Source organism: Nothobranchius furzeri, chromosome 2 (genome assembly GCF_043380555.1).
Source record: "Nothobranchius furzeri strain GRZ-AD chromosome 2, NfurGRZ-RIMD1, whole genome shotgun sequence".
NCBI lineage: Eukaryota > Metazoa > Chordata > Actinopteri > Cyprinodontiformes > Nothobranchiidae > Nothobranchius > Nothobranchius furzeri.
In genome coordinates this window covers 23,621,182-23,642,872 of record NC_091742.1, presented here as the reverse complement: position 1 = coordinate 23,642,872, position 21,691 = coordinate 23,621,182, and the positions used below count along the sequence as shown (strand labels likewise).

The 21,691-nt window shown below is 42.1% G+C and overlaps 2 protein-coding genes and 1 long non-coding RNA gene across 3 annotated transcripts; all 3 read left to right on the top strand.

Annotated features, from left to right (window-relative positions):
• The first annotated feature begins 444 nt into the window (after positions 1–444).
• actr10 (actin related protein 10) lies at positions 445–8,556 on the top strand. Its single transcript, XM_015948116.3, has 13 exons — positions 445–661; positions 1,721–1,793; positions 1,887–1,969; positions 2,070–2,178; positions 2,423–2,530; positions 3,093–3,160; positions 3,293–3,372; positions 5,016–5,051; positions 6,338–6,417; positions 6,517–6,590; positions 7,181–7,262; positions 7,341–7,542; positions 7,709–8,556. Exons 1-13 carry the CDS (start codon positions 585–587, stop codon positions 7,888–7,890), a joined length of 1,254 nt encoding a protein of 417 aa, XP_015803602.1. The 5' UTR covers positions 445–584; the 3' UTR covers positions 7,891–8,556.
• A 7,196-nt stretch (positions 8,557–15,752) lies between these two features.
• LOC139066359 (uncharacterized) lies at positions 15,753–17,317 on the top strand. Its single transcript, XR_011519258.1, has 3 exons — positions 15,753–15,881; positions 15,964–16,023; positions 17,184–17,317. It is a non-coding gene; the product is annotated as an uncharacterized lncRNA (long non-coding RNA).
• A 1,459-nt stretch (positions 17,318–18,776) lies between these two features.
• cipcb (CLOCK-interacting pacemaker b) lies at positions 18,777–21,460 on the top strand. Its single transcript, XM_015948118.3, has 4 exons — positions 18,777–18,978; positions 19,582–19,764; positions 19,837–20,021; positions 20,338–21,460. Exons 2-4 carry the CDS (start codon positions 19,656–19,658, stop codon positions 21,235–21,237), a joined length of 1,194 nt encoding a protein of 397 aa, XP_015803604.1. The 5' UTR covers positions 18,777–18,978; positions 19,582–19,655; the 3' UTR covers positions 21,238–21,460.
• Positions 21,461–21,691: the final 231 nt, after the last annotated feature.

Below are 21,691 nucleotides of genomic sequence, written 5' to 3'. Positions count from 1 at the left end.
TTTTAGTGGCATCTGCCACCGCTGCCACGGCCCGCTGCCATGACACTTCTGGGTGGTGCCAGTGCTTTTAGTGGCGCCTGTCACAGCTGCCACATCCCCTGCCACTGCTGCCATGACACTTCCGGGTGGTGCCACAGCTGCCACAGCCCCTGCCACTGTCTGCTGCCATGACACTTCCGGGTGGTGCCACAGCTTTTAGTGGCATCTGCCACAGCTACCACGGCCCCTGCCACTGCTGCCACGGTACCTGCCACAGCTGCCACGGTCCTTGCCACAGCTGCCACAGTACCTGCCACGGCTGCTACGGTACCTGCCACAGCTGCCACGGCTTACAGCGGCACCTGCCATGGCTGCCACAGACTGCAGTTACCGTGGCAGCTGTGGCAGCATATATATATATATATATATATATATATATATCGTTTTACTCAGGCGCTCCTCAGGCGCTCCTCAGGCTCCTAAAATCCAGCTTAGGGCCCCTGTAGACACCCCCCAAGAGAAAAACAGAGCATTGAACAAGAAGATGCAAGCTGGCTCTTTTCGGCGTTAGTATTAAAGATAATTTTCGGAAGTAGATCAGTACAATGCCAATATTTGATGGCTTGGGGAGTGGAGGAGAGAAGACTGCGATTGTCATCGATTTAGGAGCAGCGTATACAAAGTGAGTATGTTGTTAGCGCGTCTTGCTAACTGAGCTACCATGTTAGCATGCTAATATTTAGCAAACATGTTAGCATACGTTTATATTTCTGGTATTTACCTGTATTATATTTGGGGAACCTTGAAGTAGACAGTTTATGCTTAAAAGTCGATTTAGAGCCCAAAACTAAGGTTAATCGTTTTAGTGATTTAATTCGTCCAGTTAAGAGTCAGTGTTAGCTAAGAATTTATAGAGCTAATACACATCACCTATGCACATATTGGACAAAATAGTGGTGACTTTGTTTAGTTTCTGTTATATTTAAAACAATAATCAAAGTTTGTCTGTGTCCGGAAAAATCCGAATTATTAAATAATAAAATGGCGTGTAATCTATGATGACAAATTTCAGTCTCCTTACATGCTGTGTAGGAAACAGGACAATCAGATTTGTTTACATGTAATCTGACAGAGTTAACTAGCTTTTTTTTCTTCAGTTTAATTCAATTAAAGCTTAGTCAGTTAAAAATGTAAAAGTGAACAGTTTATTTTGCTCACTAGGTCACTAAAAGCAAATTAACATTTTATTAAAAAGGGGGAGTGAAGGGTGAAGATTGGAGTGTATTTTACTATAGCTTCTATACAGGAAACCTCACTACCCATACCAAACTTAACCGTATCATCTCTACACCAATGTAAAAGACACACACCACTTACAGTGTACTTTTAATTCATAATAGATATGCAAAGGAAAACTGTCTTGGAGCAAGTCACATGAAGATCAAGAGGATCTATCTCTTTTGTAGATAAAGGTTTCTTTGTCTGCAATGTTGTTCTGCAACACTGCAGAACCTCCTTGGTTCATTTCTTTAGAAATTACTCTCCATTTTTTTTGTATTCTTTCATTTGTACTTTCATAGGTGACTGCGTGAATAAAACATTCATTTTAAAAGTTCCTAAACTCAAGCCAATATAATAAAGGAACTGATGAAAATTTGACTAACTGTAGAAGAAGTTTTGCTTTAAATGTTATGAAATAACCATAAAAATCCACACGGCTGACACAAACATTTTCTTGCAGATGCGGCTTTGCAGGGGAAACGGGGCCCAGGTTCATAATTCCGAGCGAGATCCGAAAACCTGGACAGAAACAAGTGAGCCACTAATGATTAGTTTATGCAGAAGCAGTCAAAGTAATGTGTGGCGTTGGGTCATTTGTCTAACGGTTTGTGTCGTCTGACTTTTAGGCCATCAAAGTGGTTCAGTACAACATCAACACAGAAGAGCTTTATGTCATCCTCAAAGAGTTTATCCACATGTTGTACTTCAGGTGAGATTTGTTCAAAAATGTTTTTGAGTAGTCCAATAACTTCAAATGTACCTCAATATTTTATTTATTATTTTTCTTTTCCGTTGTTTCTCTTAATCAGGCACTTGCTGGTAAACCCTCGCGACAGAAGAGTGGTGATCATCGAGTCCATCCTTTGCCCGTCTCACTTCAGGGAGACCCTCACCAAGGTCTTCTTCAAACAGTTTGAGGTACCAGAAGAAGCAACTATGGGTTTTAGTTTATGTACTTTCATTGCAGTCGGTTGGTCAGATTTCTTGGACAATAATTTAAACAAATGGCAGCAATTACATATTAAAACTATAGTTTGATAGGAGTTGAGTCACATTTTTATTCATATGGCATTTCAGAGGATTGTGGAATAAGCTTTGTTTGGTTTTGGGGAGTTATGAAGTTTACATTTATATAGATTTGATTGATGTGTTTTAATTCTAGGTGCCCTCCGTGCTGTTTGCACCAAGTCACCTCATGGCCGTCATGACTTTAGGTATCAACTCTGCACTGGTGATGGACTGCGGATACTCGGAGACGCTTGTGCTGCCGGTATCCATCACAAATAGTTCATTCCCTGATGGTTCGGGGGGAAATATAAAACTGACTTTAGTCTCTCGAGGCAGGATGTTAGATGCTGAAAATGTCACAGTAAATTTTTATGGTTATCACAGTTTCTTTAGTTTTTTGTAACTTAAAGATCTATTTATTCTTCATAGAACTGAAGGTGCAAGACGGGGGCATCTATTATTGGATCTTTGTCAAAGGCGTGCTACATTTGACGTTTAGTTTCATGTTAACAATAATATGTTTGTGTTACTTAATATTGACTCGTTGTCCTCTGTAGAATGGTGCTCCATTCGGGTTTATTATCTTTACTTGCATCATTTTGCTTGGATTTTTCAAATCTTTCTTTGAACTTTTGTGCTGCAAAGGTTCTATTAAAAGGTTCAGATCCACTTAAAAGATTCAAAAGACGATTCTACGTGTAAAATCAAAGACTTTATAGATCTGAGGTCAATCCCAACACTGTAGCATGGTGCTTCTCTACCTTTCTGGGGCTTGAGCAGGTTTTATCTCATCATATTTAATCCACCTTAACATGGTGAATCAGGTTTATGAGTGTACCCCCATCCTTCCAGCCTGGGAGGCTTTGCCGCTTGGTGGGAAAGCAATCCATAAGTAAGTAAATCAGAAAAACTTTGTGTTCTGTCTCATTTTGAACTCACATAGACATGTCTGCTTTTGCCATTGTCGTCCATTATATTAGATTGTCTTATTGTTTCGCTGATGATCTATTTTTTTATATTGTAGAGAATTAAACGCATTCCTCGTGGAGCAGTGCACCGTGGACACAGACAGCACTACTGGACAGAACGTCTCAGTAGCTATCGGTAATAAAATAAAAGTCATAACCATTTACGTTTTTTATATTGGCAGACCTTTTCAAAGCTATCATAACATTTACATCATCATGAAAAACTAGTTTCTGTGCAGCATCTGAGTGAAGTCTTTTTTCAGTTTGGAAGGTTTTGCATATACATACACCCTCCATAGTTTATTTTATTTTTAAATTTATATATATATAATGTGTAACTATGCATGAGGAACAGGCGGACATAAAGCTACAATCAGGAGTTTTGTTTTCTTTGACAGCACCATCTAGAGGCTGACTAATGTATTGCACCATAAGCCGTTATTATTACTGCCGTATTTAGGGTTGAAAGAAACGCCTCTCGTTCATAAATACACACCTCTAGCCTGCCAACAGAGCTAAAACACATTGTTTTACAGTTATTATTCTCACGTTGTTATTTATTCATTGCCTAGAAATTTAGACAGTGGATCAGTAGCTAAAGCAAAATGTTTTAGCTCTGCATGGCATGTATATAAATTCATATACATATATGTGTGTGTATATATATAATTTTTTTTTTCAAAGACATAGCTGTCCATAAGAAATGCTGCCACATCTGCCTCTGCCTATACAGACGCTCGTGCACATACTCTGATTGACATCTGTATGTCAGCAGATGTTTATCGCTATTGGCTAATGCTGAACGGCGGTCGACTCACGTTGAATGGAGTGCTATAGGGCTGGGCAGTATATCGATATTTAATAAAATATTGATATAATTTCAAACAAGAATCAAGATGACTTTAAATTGACAATCCACTAGCATAGCGGCTAGTTCTAGCTGCTAGTGCTAACTGCCACCTTGCTTCATCTCAAAGTGGTCATTTCATGCATTCTTATGCATCTGCTCGGTCAGAAAACCTCTGGGTCGTTGTTTTGCTTAAAACTTTTCATTTGGTTTTGTGGATTTTAATTATTTGGGAACATTTGTTCGTGATTCAACTAGCATTTTTACCAAGTCTGCTGACCGGAGTTATTGCCTAAAGCCGCTTCTGGGACGCAACAATTTCCGCAGTTAACACGGGGCCAGACAGGAAATCACACACTGTTTCAGTGTAAAATCCTGGTAATTTTCAAAGTAAGTTTATTGCAGCTGTGCGGTTTCATGTCTACGTAGATTTTGTCAATACAAGTGACCTAGCGGCTTATTTACTCCTTGTATTGTTCCAGAAGTGCAGCGGTGTGTTTTTCATGGCTTTAATTCTGGCAGTGGAGAGGAACAGCATCATATATGACATCAAACAGCGATATCTGACATGATTTCCTTCTTTTGGGTTTGATGGCGGACGGCATAAACTCGAGGGATTTTGCGATCGATTGAGGAGCGCAGCGGAGAGTCTCCCGGTGTGTACTAATTGTCGCGAGTAAACCATTTTGCTGCCGTTCCGCGCCGCCGATGCTTCCGGTGTGCAGTAGGGGTGAGACGTTTGCGGATTTCTAAGAAATCCTACATAATTCCTAAAAGGGGAACCTCTGGATTCCAGCTTTAACTTCACTGACGTTTGATTTAATTACCTAATTTAAAATGGACCAACTATGAACTCCCTTTGAGCTCTGTGCAACATTTTAAATAATTTAATAATTTTCATAAATTTTTCCCACTTTTATCTTTTCCATCAGGAACCATTCCAGAAGAAACAGTGGAGGACATTAAAGGTGTGTTTGACTCCACCTATTTTATTGTTTTCGTCTCCAAAGAGCATCATCAAGGTTTTTATTGTAATTCCCATCAAAGGCTGCATTAGGAGTCCAAACTCAGCTGAATTATTTAGTTATAGTTATGGGGAGGGGGTCATGTTAGCCAAGCTGACATTTAAAGGGACATTATGGAAGTTTGACAGCCAAAACATGTATAGAAATAATAAATGTCTTCTTCATACATTCTCCTGCAATACCCTGGTCCTGTAGAATGAGCCCTGGCATTTTTACTGTGATTGCATGTTTTTCTGTAAAATCACAGAAAAAGAGAGATGCTCGGGTCGAGCAGGCTGCTTCATGCGCGTTCACGCTCAGGCATAGCCCGTAGCATTTGCTATCCGTAGCTTTAGCAGCAGAGAGAGAGGCAGCGCCACTTTGTCGCTGTTCCTAACGCCTAGTGACAAAGCTAGCTACATTTCTGAGGACCCTTAGCTACTTTCTGTAGAACTTTCTTCTAGATATTTCCTGCAAATTAGCAACAAAATAGCCATTTTCGCTTCGAACCGTTCTTTGGTTTGACGTTGTTTCAGCTGTCATCAAGGATATAAATGTTACAGATACTGTGAATGTTACTAGAGTGTAGCTCACCTTGTAAGATGTTTGACTCTCATGCAGAAGACCTGGGTTTGATTCTGGGTGTGAACATGGTTCATTTAGAGTTTCTTTTTTACATTAATGGTATATGTTTTTACAGTAAGATGCCCAAATTTTTATTTGAGACTCGCCGAACGGCATTGAATTCACAGATAAAAAAGATGTGGGTTCAACTTTCATTTTGGAACAATTTTTCAAGCAAGGGAAGGGAATGATCTGAGCATGCAGGAGGACTGACCCATCATAAACCTTTGTCGGCTGTGCTGAAGAGAAAGGTACAGAACCACATTATTTAATTAATTAGCTGCGCGTTCTCCTGTCCTCCGGGCCACACACACACACATGGGACTGTCTCAGCTGTTATTTTCGTTAAGGAGTGTGCACGTACAGCATGCGTGCCTCATGCACGAGCCTCCTATTGAAGCTGCTGTTACACTTTTGGCCTGAGGGGGCAATCGCGAGCATAAAAATTCAAAAGTCCGTAAAGTGCCTTTAACAATGAGCTATATAAAATAACTGATTGGTGATTTTTCATAATGTGGTTTTTGGCAGACATTGTAGTTTGTTTTGAAGGAAACCAACTCCTTTGTCCATCGAGTTTTCTTGTTTTTACTTTTAGTTTGATCACATATGCTTTTTTGTTTTTGCAGTTCGGACGTGTTTTGTCAGTGACCTGCAGAGGGGACTCAAGATCCAGGAGGCCACATTTAACCTGAATGGAACAACTGAGGTAAAAGAAAAGTAGTTTTAATCTTTTAGTTGGATTTAATCTGTGAACTAAGTAAGCTTGTTGTAGTGAAATCTGTGTATAACTTGTGTGATTTTGTAGCGTCCAGCCCCTTGTCCAGATGTTGATTATCCTCTGGATGGCGAGAAAATCCTGCATGTGAGAGGACTCATCAGGTAACATGAAAGATAACGATCTTTTAAATAGTGCCTCTCGAGGCGCGTCACAGGAACAAAAATTTTAAAATGAAAAGATTTTTTTAATGATTAAAAAATTTCCTAAAAATTAAAAAAAAAAATCAAAACTTGGGGCTTGTTTTATAATCTACCAGTCTGAATTTGTCTTTAACTGTCTTGTTCAGTCATAAATAATTACTATCCTAGCTTCCTGATTGTCTTCAGTTTGGAGGAATGGACCTCATGTCCTTCAGGACTGATAAGCTAATGGCTAGCCCACAGTGGATTGTAGTAATCATATAATTTACCAGCACGTCAGTTTAGCTTGAGGGGTATTTCTGCATTAATGTTCATAAATTGACCCCAAAATGAGTGGGAGGAGGTGTGTGTGGGACGAGTAGGTGTAGGCCAGAACGATCTGGCATCACTCAGACTAGCCGTTAGCTTATCAGTCAGATGGCATTTCTTGTTTCTTTTTACACAAACACATAAAAAAGAAGAAATCTCCATATAAACCCTCTTTGTTGTTACCGTGTTTAGTTAACAGTAACGATTTAGGTCACTTAAGTTTTTGTGTTCTTTTCCTCCAGGGACTCTCTGATGGAGATCATGTTTGAACAAGACAATGAGGAGAGGAGTGTGGCCACATTGATTCTCGATGCTCTGGTCAAGGTAAAATAATTGCATTCTGATGTTTTTGTGCTAATCAGATATTTAAGAGTGTAACTTTGTTTTATTTTTGTTCATCAGTGCCCCATCGACACACGTAAAGTACTCTCTGAGAACCTGGTGGTGATTGGAGGTACATCCATGCTGCCCGGCTTTCTGCACCGCCTGCTGGCTGAGATACGCCTCCTGGTGGAGAAACCCAAGTACAGCCACGTGCTGGCCAGCAGGAACTTCCGCGTCCACGCTCCACCCGCCAAGCCCAACTGCACTGCGTGGCTCGGGGGTGCGTTAGCATGTTCAGCTGAACTGTTATTAGTTCCTGCTGACTGACAGAATCAGCAAAATTTTCAAAACAGCTCTGTGGATAAATCGTTCTCCTGCATCAGCTCGTATCAGAACCCATTCAGTCAGCCTTTTCTGAGTTTTCTGCATTCCTCTGGTTTTCCTAGGAGCCATCTTTGGAGCCCTCCAGGACATCCTGGGCAGCAGGTCGGTGTCACGGGACTACTACAACCAGATGGGTCGGATCCCAGACTGGTGCTGCCTGAGCTCCCCTCCTCCTGAGTGTCTGTATGATGCAGGAAAGACCCCTCCTCCACTGATGAAGAGAGCTTTTTCCACTGAGAAGTAGATCATTCACATAATCCATAAGTCTAATCTCAGCATATGTCCGGCTAATGTGTTTAATACACACACTGTCTGCTCCCCAAACTAACTTTTAGGGGACTAATTGCTTATTATTTAGCTAAATGTACCCAACACGTGACCCTGCTGACCCAGCACACACACTCTTAGCAGCAGCTTCTGGGATAAATCCACTGTGAGGATTTTTCAGACTGTTGCATTACTGTGAGCTTCTTTCCGGTGATGAGATTTCAAAAGTAAACATGCCTGCAGTCACATTGGGGCAGCCGTCTGGTTTCTACGTGCAGCAGTCGGCAGAAACCTAACACTGACGTTTAGTCATCGATTCATCATCAGACGATGTTCATACCGCTTCTTAAGAATTCAGTGGTGACCTTTTAATGTTTTTGCACTTATTTATTGTTTTTCCTGAGCTGTGGGATGTTTTTGTTATGTAAGAAGCTGTAAACAGGAGCTTTTCTACCCATTATTAGATCAGGTTAAATGAACTAAAGCCCGACACAAACACAGGTGTTTCAGGTTTAGGTGTGTTTGTGTGTGTGTTTGTCTGCATTAAACAGGTCAGTCACTCCTGATTGTTAAAGACCATTGAAATAAGTTTAATGTGTTACTCTGTAAACCGTCAGTACTACCAATAAAATTTCAGAGCTGATTTGTGTGTGTGTGTGTGTGTGTGTGTGTGTGTGTGTGTGTGTGTGTGTGTGTGTGTGTGTGTGTGTGTGTGTGTGTGTGTGTGTGTGTGTGTGTGTGTGTGTGTGTGTGTGTGTGTGTGTGTGTGTGTGTGTGTGTGTGTGTGTGTGTGTACCTATCTATACATCAAAGTGAGGACCATTGACATCAGTACCAAAGTGAGGACATTTTGCTGGTCCTCACTTTGGTACTGATGTTGCAGAGCTCCACTCGTTAGTTTTAGAAGTAATGGTGTGAGTTAAGTTTTAGAGTTGGGAATAGACTGGTTAGGATTAGGCACAATCCAGTCACTAAAATGAATGGAGGTCAACGACGGTCCTCACAACACGTGCTAGATGAGAATGTGTGTTAGTGAGTGTGAGATTAACAAAATATCTGGTTAACGCATGAAGGATTTTAAATGAAAATTTCAGGAATATGTCCTTGGAAGCACATCTACTATTTTGTCAGCCCAATCCAACATGGCCGCCACAACCGACTGACTAGGAAAATCAAAAATGACCAAAAATTGATTATAAAAAGATTTTAGAGATTAATTTTGAAGCAAAATAAATTTTTAATTGAGAAAAAAAATGTAAACAATGTGGAGCACTTTGGCATCCTTGTTGGGGGGGGGGGGGGGGGGCTGCTATAAAAAAAAATGAAGACACAAAATAAAAAAAAAAGTACACTTCCGGCGCACCAGGATATGTCCGATACTGAGCGCCAGGTGTTTTCTGCCAGGTCGGTTACTTCTATTTGTACGTTTTATAAAACAAGGGAAACTTACTGCCTGAGGGAACTTTGGGAAAGGAACTCATCTGTAACATTACCGAAGACGACTGGAACACTGCTTTGAGAAACGTAAGAACCTTAAGTGTATGTAATAGGGTTGAAGCGACCCAACTTCTGATTCTTCACAGAGCTCATATATCACCCTACCGAAGGCAGAAATTTAACCCCACCGCATCTTCACAGTGCCTGAAATACAAAACTGAGGTTGGTACTCTTTAGGGCTGGGCCATATGGCCTCAAATCTATATTGCGATATAATCTGAAGCATGTACGGTAACGATATATATATTGCGATATTCTTTTTTCCTCTGTTTATATGTGTCAAAATGACATGCTTTTTAATATCCTCATGTGGCAAATATATGCCACTTATAGGCCTCCTCTTCCCACTCCATGCGTGCGGTCACTGCCGTTCTGTTGTCCCAGTGTCAGCAGGGCATACATCTTAATGACGTGTTATCGCGATATCGCGGTATTACGATATAGCCAAAAACTATCATTACCTACTTTTATATCGTTTCTACCTTATATCGTTTATATTGCCCACCTCTAGTACTCACGGTTTCTGGTCCTGTATTAAGGTGAAGCAATTCTGGCGGATTATCGGAGAGGAGATGAACAAAATTTTGTTTGCGAACTTAATAATCCCTTATTTCTGTTGTTGGGAGTGGTCGATCCGGTTGTCAGTGGTTAATATGAAAGGAGACTCCACAGCATATTGACTTTCTGTACCAGAAAGTGTCTTCTCCTGAACTGGGTAGCTGACAAGATCCCCTCCAAAACACAGTGGTGGAGGGTTGTGCTCATGCCTCTCTTGACTGTCTAACATGTCGATTGCACTGCAGGGATGAAGCCCTCGCCAGGACGTGGAAACGTTTTCTACTGCATGTTGGACCGGACGTCTCTGCGTTCTTTGCTGGAGCTTTGGTGTAGGGACACCGTTGCGCGAACGGACACCTGAATCTGAACTTGTATACATGCGAGGCAAGGGAGCCACGGGTTTATGTTGTTGTTTATGTTTGTTATTGATGTGAAAATAAAATAATAAATAATTTTTTCTACAAAGTAAAAACACAATTAGAAATTCAAATTAAGTATGAAGTCTGAAACACAGAAAACCTGCAGAAACCCCATCAGGTAACGTGTGAAGTTTGATGTCGTTTAATGGCAGCCACCAAATCCAAAGTGTGTGTCTGTGTGCTTTTTTGCAGCATTGTGCAGACACTCAAGTAAAAATAAAAAAACCTTTATCTATCTGTTCTCATGCACATCAGACAAAACATCACGATGAAACCACAGGAACCTGCATCGCAAAGATCCTGTTTGTGCACAAAATGCCAGTGGATTCTGTGCATCTTGGAGCAGAAATGCACCCGTTTGGCCTTTTAGGTGGTTTTAAAACCTGTCCTGTAAATCTAGTAGCATTACCCACGATGCATCTATGGAAGATTAAAATGGGCAGAAAATAAAAAATGATAAATCAAATAGTTTGGCTCCTTTCAGCCCTCGAGTGAGACACAAACTCCATCTGGAGTGTTTTCCCGCTCTGAGATGGAAAAGTTATTCTGCTGATTTGTAGGTGAGATTTTAACTAAATGTAGTTTTAGATGTAGCCGTTTAAAAACAGGCAGAAAAATGTTACTTCCTCCTCCTTGTGAGTGAGTCTTTGCCAGAATTTCTAGTTTTATGTTTGAATTTCCTCAAGAGCAGCACAGTTCAGCTGCTGCTCCAGCTGAGGGAAACCTCCTCCAGCTGGAACCGGGATCTGGTCACGGGTCAGGTGTCCAGAGACAAGAAGCAGCCGCTGCTCATTTGATTTTGGAGCTGAGGAAGGGGATTGTTTCCTGTCAAGAATCAGCATCATTTAGAAAATGTTTAGTCATCCTTTAGAATCCTGTCACTGGGTTTCGGTGAGGCACACGTAGACCAGGGGTCAGGTTTTTGCAAACTACTAAAATGAGATTTTTTTACAGTAATTTAAAAAAAATGCAAAAAAAAAAAGTTAATGTTTTTTATTTTTATTTTGTGATTTGTACTCTTCAAAATGTGTATACAAAATAAGCAAAGTCTTCCACAGCCCTGGTCTGCTGCAGCACATCCCCTCCAGAGCCGAGCTGCTGTTCGTCTGGTTGCTGGCAGGAGGCCCTGGAGCGCTCTCTGCTGTGACCTTGTAACACCACTGGGTTCTTCAGTGTCACAGTCAGGCCACGACAATCACAGCTGTCTCTTTTCACTTCATGGCACGTTTCCCCAAAAGCACGTTGGTGTTAATCCAGAACGTAAAGTTCTTGGCTTTTCTTCTGTCTTCTCCTCTAACGTGGACAATAAATCACTCAAGTTGGTCAGACTTTTGAAACATACACATCTGCAATGTAAATGTAATCTCAAATCTGTCCAGATTTTAAGCTCTGAGGATACGAGCATGATGGAAGAAAGTGATTTCCTCCGGAAAACCCAAAACCAAACGTGTTACAAAAACATTTCTGTAGAATTCACCCTCATTACTCACCAGCTGGTACGTGATTTTCTTCCCATCTTTGCTCCAGAACTCCCCCTTTTCTCTTTGTCTGATGCTTTATTTAGTTTCTGGAGCACACAGGAGGAACCTCATCCTCGGCAGAATGGGAAAACTCTTCAGAACTGCTTGGCTCCTGCTGGTCCTGATGCTGGAGCTGGTACCTGCACAGGTAACTCACACGCTCGTTTAGGGAATTATTACCTTTTCCGCACCAATGTAAGAATTTTTACCAGCCTGTTTATTCGTGAGCACTTGTGGTTCAACTGTAAACTCGAGAAAAAATTTACTTTTCACATATTTTTGCTTTTCATGTATTTATTTTCTTTTTGTTTGAAAATGTGGAACATTTCTTCAGGCATGCATGAGCCCTATGGGCTCATCCAGCTGCTTAGACTTTATTTTTACAGTACAAGTTGTATCTATATATATATATATATATATATATATATATATATATATATATATATATATATATTGTGCATACGTTGGTTTTGACACAGGGCAACAGTTCAGAAGTGGAAGCTCCATCACTGGTAAGCATCTTAGTAGACTGGTTTCAGTGGTGCATGAATGTGTGCAGAAAGTCTGCATCAATAACAACTTGTTTGCACATTATCACAATGGAAAAGTCATTTCATTGTGGGAAACAAGAAAACTTGATACATCCCGCTCTTGTTTTAGGTCAATTTAACCCAGTTAGTATCATTATTAATTAGTTGGTTTTCCTGCTTCCTGTTTTTAGTTTCTGATGAATAAAAACAGATTAGGAAAACAAAAATAAGGACAGATCAAATAGGGCTCTAATTAATCATTTGACAATCTGATTAGTAAATTAGAGCACAGCCACTCGACTTGAATAAAAGACATAAATAAAGCTGTTGATTGGCCCAAATGATTCAAAACATTTTTTAGTTTCTTGGTTTACTTGAAAGAGTTTCCGGGTTGGGAGAGAGGTCCTACCTCAAGTGGAGGAGTTTAAGTATCTCGGGGTCTTGTTCACGAGTGAGGGTAGGAGGGATCGGGAGATCGACAGGCGGATTGGTTCGGCGTCTGCAGTGATGCGGACGCTGAGCCGATCTGTCGTGGTGAAGAGGGAGCTGAGCCAGAAAGCCAGGCTCTCGATTTACCGGTCGATCTACGTCCCAATCCTCACCTATGGTCATGAGCTTTGGGTAATGACCGAAAGAACGAGATCGCGGATACAAGCGGCCGAAATGAGTTTCCTCCGTAGGGTGGCCGGGCTCAGCCTTAGAGATAGGGTGAGGAGCTCGGACATTCGGGAGGGACTCGGAGTAGAACCGCTGCTCCTCTGGATCGAAAGGAGTCAGTTGAGGTGGTTTGGGCATCTGGTCAGGATGTCTCCTGGACACCTCCTTGGGGAGGTGTTTCGGGCATGTCCTGCCGGCAGGAGGCCCCCGGGGTCGACCCAGGACACATTGGAGAGGTTACATCTCCAATCTGGTCCAGGAACGCCTTGGGGTCCTGCCGGAGGAGCTGGTGGAGGTGGCCGGGGAGAGGACGGTCTGGAGCTCCCTAGTTGGGATGCTGCCCCCGCGACCCGGACCCGGATAAGCGGAGGAAGACGACGAGTTTTAAAATGTTTAACTTAAAAATATTGTTTTATTGTAGTTTTTAGAAACAGCATGTTGTAACCTAAAGATATTTGATCGTTGTTTTATTTTGTGACCGCTAATTCTCGGGTTATGCCATTGTATCTAAGTAGTGTTTGACATCTTAAAAGATAAGATATAAGGATTAACTGAAATTTGAATGCACTGTCCGTCAAACACTCCCCGAATGCTTGCATCACTAACTGCCCCCTTCAGGTTTGCACTGCTGTGTGTTAGGTGCTCTAAATTGGTTTCTTTACGGGAATTCGGTCCTGGTTAGAAGAGGGGTGTGTTTAAGAGTAAAAAGTGGCAGAATCAATTGGGTTTCGGTAGCGTTAAGGTGCGTAGGGAGGTAAGTAGGGGAATTTTACTTTATTTGTCCAAATTATTGTGGTTCAAATTTCGAGGTTGTCACTGGTGAGTATTTATGTTTATATCTATGGGAGTGTTTTCCAAATTTGCAGGGTTGTCATGTTTGCTCTCATTTTTAGAGTCCTTATGGTAAGTATGGGGTTCATAATAAATTGTATTGTTTTGGTAACATCTATAAAGTGTAGTACCTTTGGTCACCACTAGAGGAAGCATCTGCTTCATGAAACAACTGCGTGCCACGATTGTTTCACCTAATACTGGAATTTATCAACATGTCTTGTTTTTAGCTCTGTGACATAAAGTGGTGGGTGATGTGCATTTATGCAATAAATGCCAGGATTTAACTCATTAATAAATTAAATGTAAGTTTTAATTAGTTTTGAATTGTTTTTTTCCAGATTCCAGAAGATGGGCAGATCAAAGGTAAGGGTTTTCTGAATAGCCTTTTCTGCCAGTTAAAAGTGATGTAAAGATGTGAGACCCAGACTCTCGTAGCAGTGGGATTTCTGGAGGTGCTGGCGAGGAGCTCCTGCCAGCCCATGGACCAGCTGGTGGGTCTGGAGCAGGAGTTCCCTTGGGAGGTGGAGTACCTTTATAGGCCTTCCTCGGTCCTGGTGAGGCGGTGCTCTGGATGCTGCGGAGATGAGGGATGCGAGTGCCGTCCAATCACTGAACGCAACATCACCCTGAATGTATGAACTGATGGACACACAATTTCTCTTGTTTCAACTTTTTGTTCAGTTCACCCTTGTGTCCTCAGGTGATGAGGATTCTTCCAACGGTGGCTAAAGTGGAACTTGTGTTTATTGAACATCAGGCGTGTGAATGCAGGTGAATGACTGATGAGTAACTTTAAAAACCTTCAAATCATACCATACCATGACAGTTTATTTGTAACCGTGCATTTGGGCATATGACCTCTGACCAAAGCATCTTACAGAATGTCATAATAAAACAGAATAAAAACAATTCAATAAAGAAAAAAAGAACAAGCAGTAAAAACAAGTAATCCGGCATGTAGGGCGTGTGCAGCTCTGATATGTAGGACGGTGCATGGCCATTCAATGGCTTATAGACAAAGAGTGAAATCTTGAATCACACGCTGAAGTCACGGGCAGCCAGGGTAGATTGCCAAAACCGGGATGTGACTTCTTCTGTGGTCGTCAGAAATCTAGCAGCAGCGTTCTTCACAATCTGCAGCTGGTTCAGAGATGAAGCAGGAGCACCAATGAACAGTGAATTTGCGTAGTCCAAATGAGAGGAATTAAAAGCACGTATCACAGACTCCAAATTTGAGTGTTTCAGTATTGGCTTCAGGTGTTTCAAATGGCGCAGTTGAAAAAAAGTATGATTTAACAACTGCATTTATCTGAGGTACCACTGAAAATCCTGCGTCCAATCTCACACCGGTTCAATTCACGGTAAATTAGAAGAAGAAGGAGAAGAAAGAAGAAAATATCATCTCTATAGCGCCTCTCAAGATAAAAATCACGAGGCGCTTCACAAAAACAAAAACAAAAAATACAAAAATTGTAAAAATAGAAAAAAAAGCATTTTGAAAATGTTTAAAAATATATTTAAAATGAGCAAGAATAAGCAATTGCGATTTAAAAGAAAAAATGTTAAGAAAGAGAGAGAGAGTGAATAGGAAAGAGGGAAATCGGTGGATCCTGAGGAAGGTGGAATAGGAATTAGGGACAGAGAATACACCTAAATCTGACAGTCATCAGCATAGATGTGATAGCTGATGCCGTGACTCTGAAAACCCCATCCCAAAGATAGCAGATAAATGGAAAATAGGAGGGGCCCCAATACTGAGCCCTGAGGGCCCCCCCTCCCCCCACCTCCTCCGGAAAAAAGAGTGAGGCACAGCCATCAAGCTGCACACTAAAATATATGTTCTTATGAGAGAAACCAGTCTAGTGCAAATCACATCTAAAAGGTTGAAAATGTTCCTCATTTTTATCCTTCTTTGTTTTAAAGACCCAAACCAGAACGTCAACTTGACCAAAGGTCAGTAAAAAAGATAAAACCTTACTTACTTTTGGGATTTGAGTACATTGTTATCTTGATTATTGCTGTCACTGTTCTGCAGCATTGTTGAGAGCAGACCTCGATGGAGGCGGTGTAAAAGGATAGCCAGCCGCTGTGCAAGGTAAGACACAAATACATCCATGCACACACACCAGGACCACATTTATCAACACTGTCAGGCTACCAAGTACAGCAGATTAAATGTTATCATGAATAGTATTATCGTCCCTGCTGCGTGTCGTTTCTATAGAGCTTTAGACAAAACCACGTCTGCTGAGCCCCCTCTCCAAGGTCGTGTTTGTGCTGCAGCCATTTAAACCAGGACCATCAGTCTGAAGGGCTTATGTCACAATATCACTGATTAGAGAGAGAAAAAGAATAACAAGAGGAATAAATGCAAAACTAGGGTCCTGTTGAATTTATTTTCATTCTTTGAAGTCGTTTACATTCTCAAGTTTAGTTTTTTCGCCCCAAAATTCCTTAATTTGTGATTTAAAGTTATGAAAAATAAAAGAAAACGCCTAATTTGAGGGAATAAATTAGACAACATATTCATTCTGTTTCATTTTTTAACAGTTTTCAGCTGAGACCAATCTCTGAGTCGTTGGGTCATCAACCCAGGTTTCAGGCTGATGGACTGGAGTTAAAAGCTACAGCTTTACCAGTCTGAGTTAAACCAATGAAATCAGCTTGTTATGAGGTGATAATGCCAGGCGGATGTTGCAGCATTTGGCGTACCCTCATTACTACTGTTTTGGTTTTTGAATTGTCACGCCGGTTGGTTGAAGAAGAAAGAGTTCGAGGTATCTGGGTCAGCAGCCTGCGGCGATGCCTGCTGGGTGTCACCATCTCCTCAGCAGAAATAAATGCCTCCTCCGCTGGTGCATGTGTTTTAGGCTTCTGTCCATTTTTCAAAAAATATGGGAGGCTTTTATTTATTCTTTTGTTCTTTGGGACATAAAACGCTACCAATGTGTCTTTTATCAAACTCAGAAGGTCCAAACTGCAGTTTAAACTGAAGATTAGAGTTTGACCGGCAGCCTTCTGCTGCTATAGACATGAGAAACATCTGCTTACTTACTGAGATGCTCCATTTGTATTTTCTGCAGAAATATGCAATGAAACCAAAACTTCTAAATACAATTTCACTAAATACATTTAAAGCACAAAGAACAAATATTGATTAGATGATGGATAGATGTGTTTATTCGTTCTTAAAATAATTTTGTGTTTATTTTCGAAACATAAAGCCAAATTCAGATTTGCTTTTGTCTTTTTCAGGTGCCAGCTCCCTTCAGAGCAGATAAATATCACTGATTTCACAGAGTGACTGCTTCAATGCACAGCACCCATCAAAAGCAATTATTTATCTCCTGTGTGTCATTTTTGTATTTCTACTGTTATATACTGGCATGTGTTTTAGCTTATTTGGGATTTGTGGCTTCAGTTGAGGTATTATTTCAGCCTTTCCAATGTTAATTAGCTGCTCCCGATTGTAAACCAGCTTGTTGCCATGGTTACCCATCATAACAAATGCTCAAAAAGTGAAAAAATACCACTAAAAATCCTCTAAGCTTCACAGCACCAGAAACAGAAAAGTAAAATGTCCAAAAAACACAGTTTTTCTTGAGAAACTAGAAGAAAAAAATGTCCAAAAAAAGGCAAAACTTACATATAGTCAACAGAGCTACTCCAACATGCAGCCACCCAGAGCAGCGCAGTTCTGGAACAACCCTGCTGCAACTTGTGCTAACAACGAGCTAATTAAACCATAAAGTAATAACACCCACACTGTTGGACAAAATGTATTATTTCTTACAAGTCCAGTAGCAACAAAGACAGGTCACCATCAGTCTGTGATTTTGTAGCCTCCTTCAGCTTCCTCAAACTACTGTAAGAACACGTCAATGTTCACTCTGGTTTTATCTCTGCGTTGCTTCCAAAGACATTACTCTCTTATCAGAACAACAACTAAATACATCTGCGTACACTTCTTTTGCGTACACTTCTTTTGCAGCTGCTCTTATTTAGATGATGCAGAACGACTGAACAAATGTATTGATCCAGCTATGAGTGATGCATGTAAAGATGTATCTCCATGCAAATGGATTAAGAGGACATCTGACAAATGCTCTAAATAAACGTGTGCACCAGTGTGATGGTCGTGTTATCTGACTAAGCTCTAAAGTTTTTGTCAGCCAGAAGATGTGGTTAGATGCAACAGAAAAGATCCCTAACAAAGTGATGCGAGACTTACATAGATTAGTGACACAACTCATGCCAAGCATACATTTTGAACATAAATACAAATACTTTATCCGGTTTGTAAAAGGCCTCTGAGCTATTTGTCTTTTCTATTTGCAGTGCGCTTCGCAGCCAGCGCGTCATGTTTTTTCTGTCAGTGCTTTGTTTACTACATGAGAAACAGGTTAGCTCCAGGCCAAACATTTACGTAATACACCCAGACGCTCTCGCGTCACTGCTGCCGGGGCTGCGCCGTCCCCACTCCGACCGCAAGTCACACACATTCACACACAGTCAGGCAGCAGTCACGTTTTTCAGCTGCTGCCGTTTCTGGACAATCAGAAGCCGAGATGAAGGTCACATGGTGAAGGCGGCAGCCAAAATGAATCGACCAAGCTGGTGTTTGTGATTAAGCCACGCCCCTAAACACCAAATATGGACAAACCTACATTTTCTCTGCGCGTGTCGTTTTTTTGTGTTGTGGCGGATGAACTAAGCTAGCTAAAACAACGCGTGTTCGGTAATCTTCTTGTTTTTAAAACGATAAAGGAAAATCAAACAGTTTCTGTTACTGACTGCTGCTGCTCTGTCGGAACACCGCCACCGTGCTCCGCATGTGACCGAGGGGTCGGGGGAGGGAGGAGCTGTCTGTCTCGTGTTCGGTACCGTGGAACCGCGGCCAGTCCCAAGCAAAGACCTAGCTGGGCGGCTGCAGTAGCGGACACACACCGAGGGGAGCAAATAAAGAAGTCACCGAGAAGCAGCCGTCACCTCGACCCAAGTGCAAGCTCCACTTCTCGTGAATGTATATTCTGAACCACACCGTGAAAAGGTACGGCTTATTTTTGGCTTGTTTTGCGGTTTTTTTTTGGTCATTTTTTCGGGGCGAGTACTTGTGGGAGTTGACGCTAAGTAGCATTGTAGCTAACCATGTTGGACACAACACGTTTATTCTTTTTGTGTTAAAATTGCATAGTTATTAAACCCGCCATACTTGGTGCTATTACGCTTGTTCACAGTTTGGGAAACGTTTTTGTTTGTCTTTTTTTGGAAAACTATGCCTTGTTTGTCAAGTACCAGTGACAGATAAATGATTGTCTGAAAACTTTCGAAGGTTACTTGGGTTCACGCGAGTTTCAACCATAACGAGGGTTAATCATCCTGGTCCGGGAGGGCTTCTATCCCACTAGTTTGAGTAGTTCCTCGGCCGCTACACACCTGATTCAGCAGGTGCTGATTAATATCAGGTGTGCTGGATAGGGGCCCTCCTATCCAGGAGTCCCATCAGACACCCCAGATTTGTTAAATTACTACCAGACTAAAAATACTTTTGTGCCAACAATATTTAAATTTGAAACACTTAAAAGCTAGTGATTCCTTTTGATCTTGTGTTTTGGAAATGGGTTCCTGAGTGTTGTTTTATTCTCACCTTCAGCAATTTGATAAGCTGAAGTAGTTCTGTGAGAGCTTGTGGATCCAAGGACATTGTCAGTAAAACAGGCAGAGGAGATGAGTATCAAGAGGAAGGCAGAGATCCACCTGAGGACGGCGAACCGACCGTGCATCATGAAGAGCGGAGGCTCCCAGCCTGATTCGGAGAGAGACTCTGGATTCTCAGGTCAATCCAGGCTCACTAAGCAATGACTCAACCTGAGTTGAACGCAGTGTAAATTTTCTGTTTGCCTTGCAGATGCTAGCTCAGAGCACACGCGCACAATGGATTCCACCGACTCGGAGGATGCCCCCCGGCCTGTAGGACAGCTGGGGTCACGCGCTCCTGGTTCAGGCCCACGGCCTTCTCAGGTGGCTGTGGTGGGAGGCGCCTACTCCGGTCTGTCTCCTATGATCATCATGAACAACGTATTGCTGAAGCAGGTAAGGCAAAAACATACTTCATAATAGTAAAGCAGGGGTGGTTGTTGTCCTATTTGTCTCTGTGTGGCTTTGTGATGGACTAGTGTCACGGTGACACCCTGCTACTTCACCCCCAAACGAAGCACAGTGGGGACAAAAAATCGATGTTCACGTTTTTATTTTTAAGTGACTTCCTTAACATGACTTGGTGCCTATTAGCCGTTTTATTACAGAAGAGTTCGACTCAAATTACACATTGGCTGTAGTTGGTGAGTATTGGCACAGGTGTTTGTTTTGATGGTGTTAATGTTGACTGTTTTTGTTTTGTTTTTGTTAGCCTGTTGACAATCCTCCTGCTCTGAAGCCCTGGGGCTTTAGTCCCACAGTAGAGGTGGTCCAGCAGCCTCAGGTGGTGTTCCTCCAGCCTGTGGTCTCCCGTCAGACTTCCCCCACCTCCAAAGCGGGCACCTCTAGGCACAGACGCTCTAAAAAATATCTTCCAATTCTGAAATCCTACCCTAAGATTGCTCCGCATCCTGGGGACAGCTCCAGTTCTTCAGGGAGAGGAACTGCTTCCTCATCCTCCTCCTCCTCCTCGTCTTCTTCAAGGACAGAGAAATGTAGCGCTTTGACCTCCACTCTATGGGAACACAGTCACAGAGAGAAGACTCAGAGAACTGTTGCTGCTAGCACAAATAACTCTGGATCTGCCTCACTTGGTCTTCCTGGTTGCCGCAGAACCCCGTCTCCAGTACTTCCGAGCAGCCTTGTCCTTCCTGTAGCAGAAACCGGCAGCAGCCCAGCAAGAGAGAGGCCTTCGTCAGCAGCCAGCCTTACTGAGTTCACAACCTCCCTGTCTCTCGATCACTCCCCTGGCTCCAAAAACGTGTCTGCTCCCTGGTCGTCCACACAGGACAGCACATCCTCACAAGAATGTAACCGTGACAACGACTCTGATGCAAAGAGGAAGCGCTTCTGCAACACATACAACATCCTGAGTAAGTCTGGTCTGCTGGACATCACACTCCGCACCAAGGAGCTCCTTAGGCAGAACCAGAGCACCCAGAATGACCTAGATCGGCTCAGAAGACATACCGACCTGTTCCTCCAGGCCCTGCAGACCGGGGACTCCAGCATTTGTGTAAAGCTGCTGGCCAGTCTTCAGGAAGAGGAGAAGGAGAGGGCTCTTCAGACCAGCTCAAAGCCAGATCAGACCCATAGTAGTGTCCAGCAGTGATCCACATGGGGGGGTAGGTGTGTGCAGGGACAGATGGACCAAAAGTAATGCGCTCTACATTACAAACCCTCCCCCCAGACTGACAGACAGCTCCGTGGCCTACATTCAGCTGCCGCTGCCGCCTTAGGGTCCTGACACACCAAACAACCCAAAACATAAAGGAAATTAGGTCAGAATATTTGTTTTCTCAGATTAACTACTAGATTATAGGTACCAGGTAGATTCTAGTTAACCAGCAGTCTGCTTCTGTGTGAAAGGAACTGTGAACAAATGTGGTTTTTAAAATACTCTGTTTGCCTCAAAGTTGTGAAACAACCAAATCAGGAGCAGAACCTGTTCTCCCTTTAAGATTATTTGTTTATATCACTTCACCCTCTTGAGATCGGTCTGTGTTTTGAAGTGGCTGCGCTGTTAAAAGCAGCCTGATAAACCACTGTTGGTATGTTGAGACCAA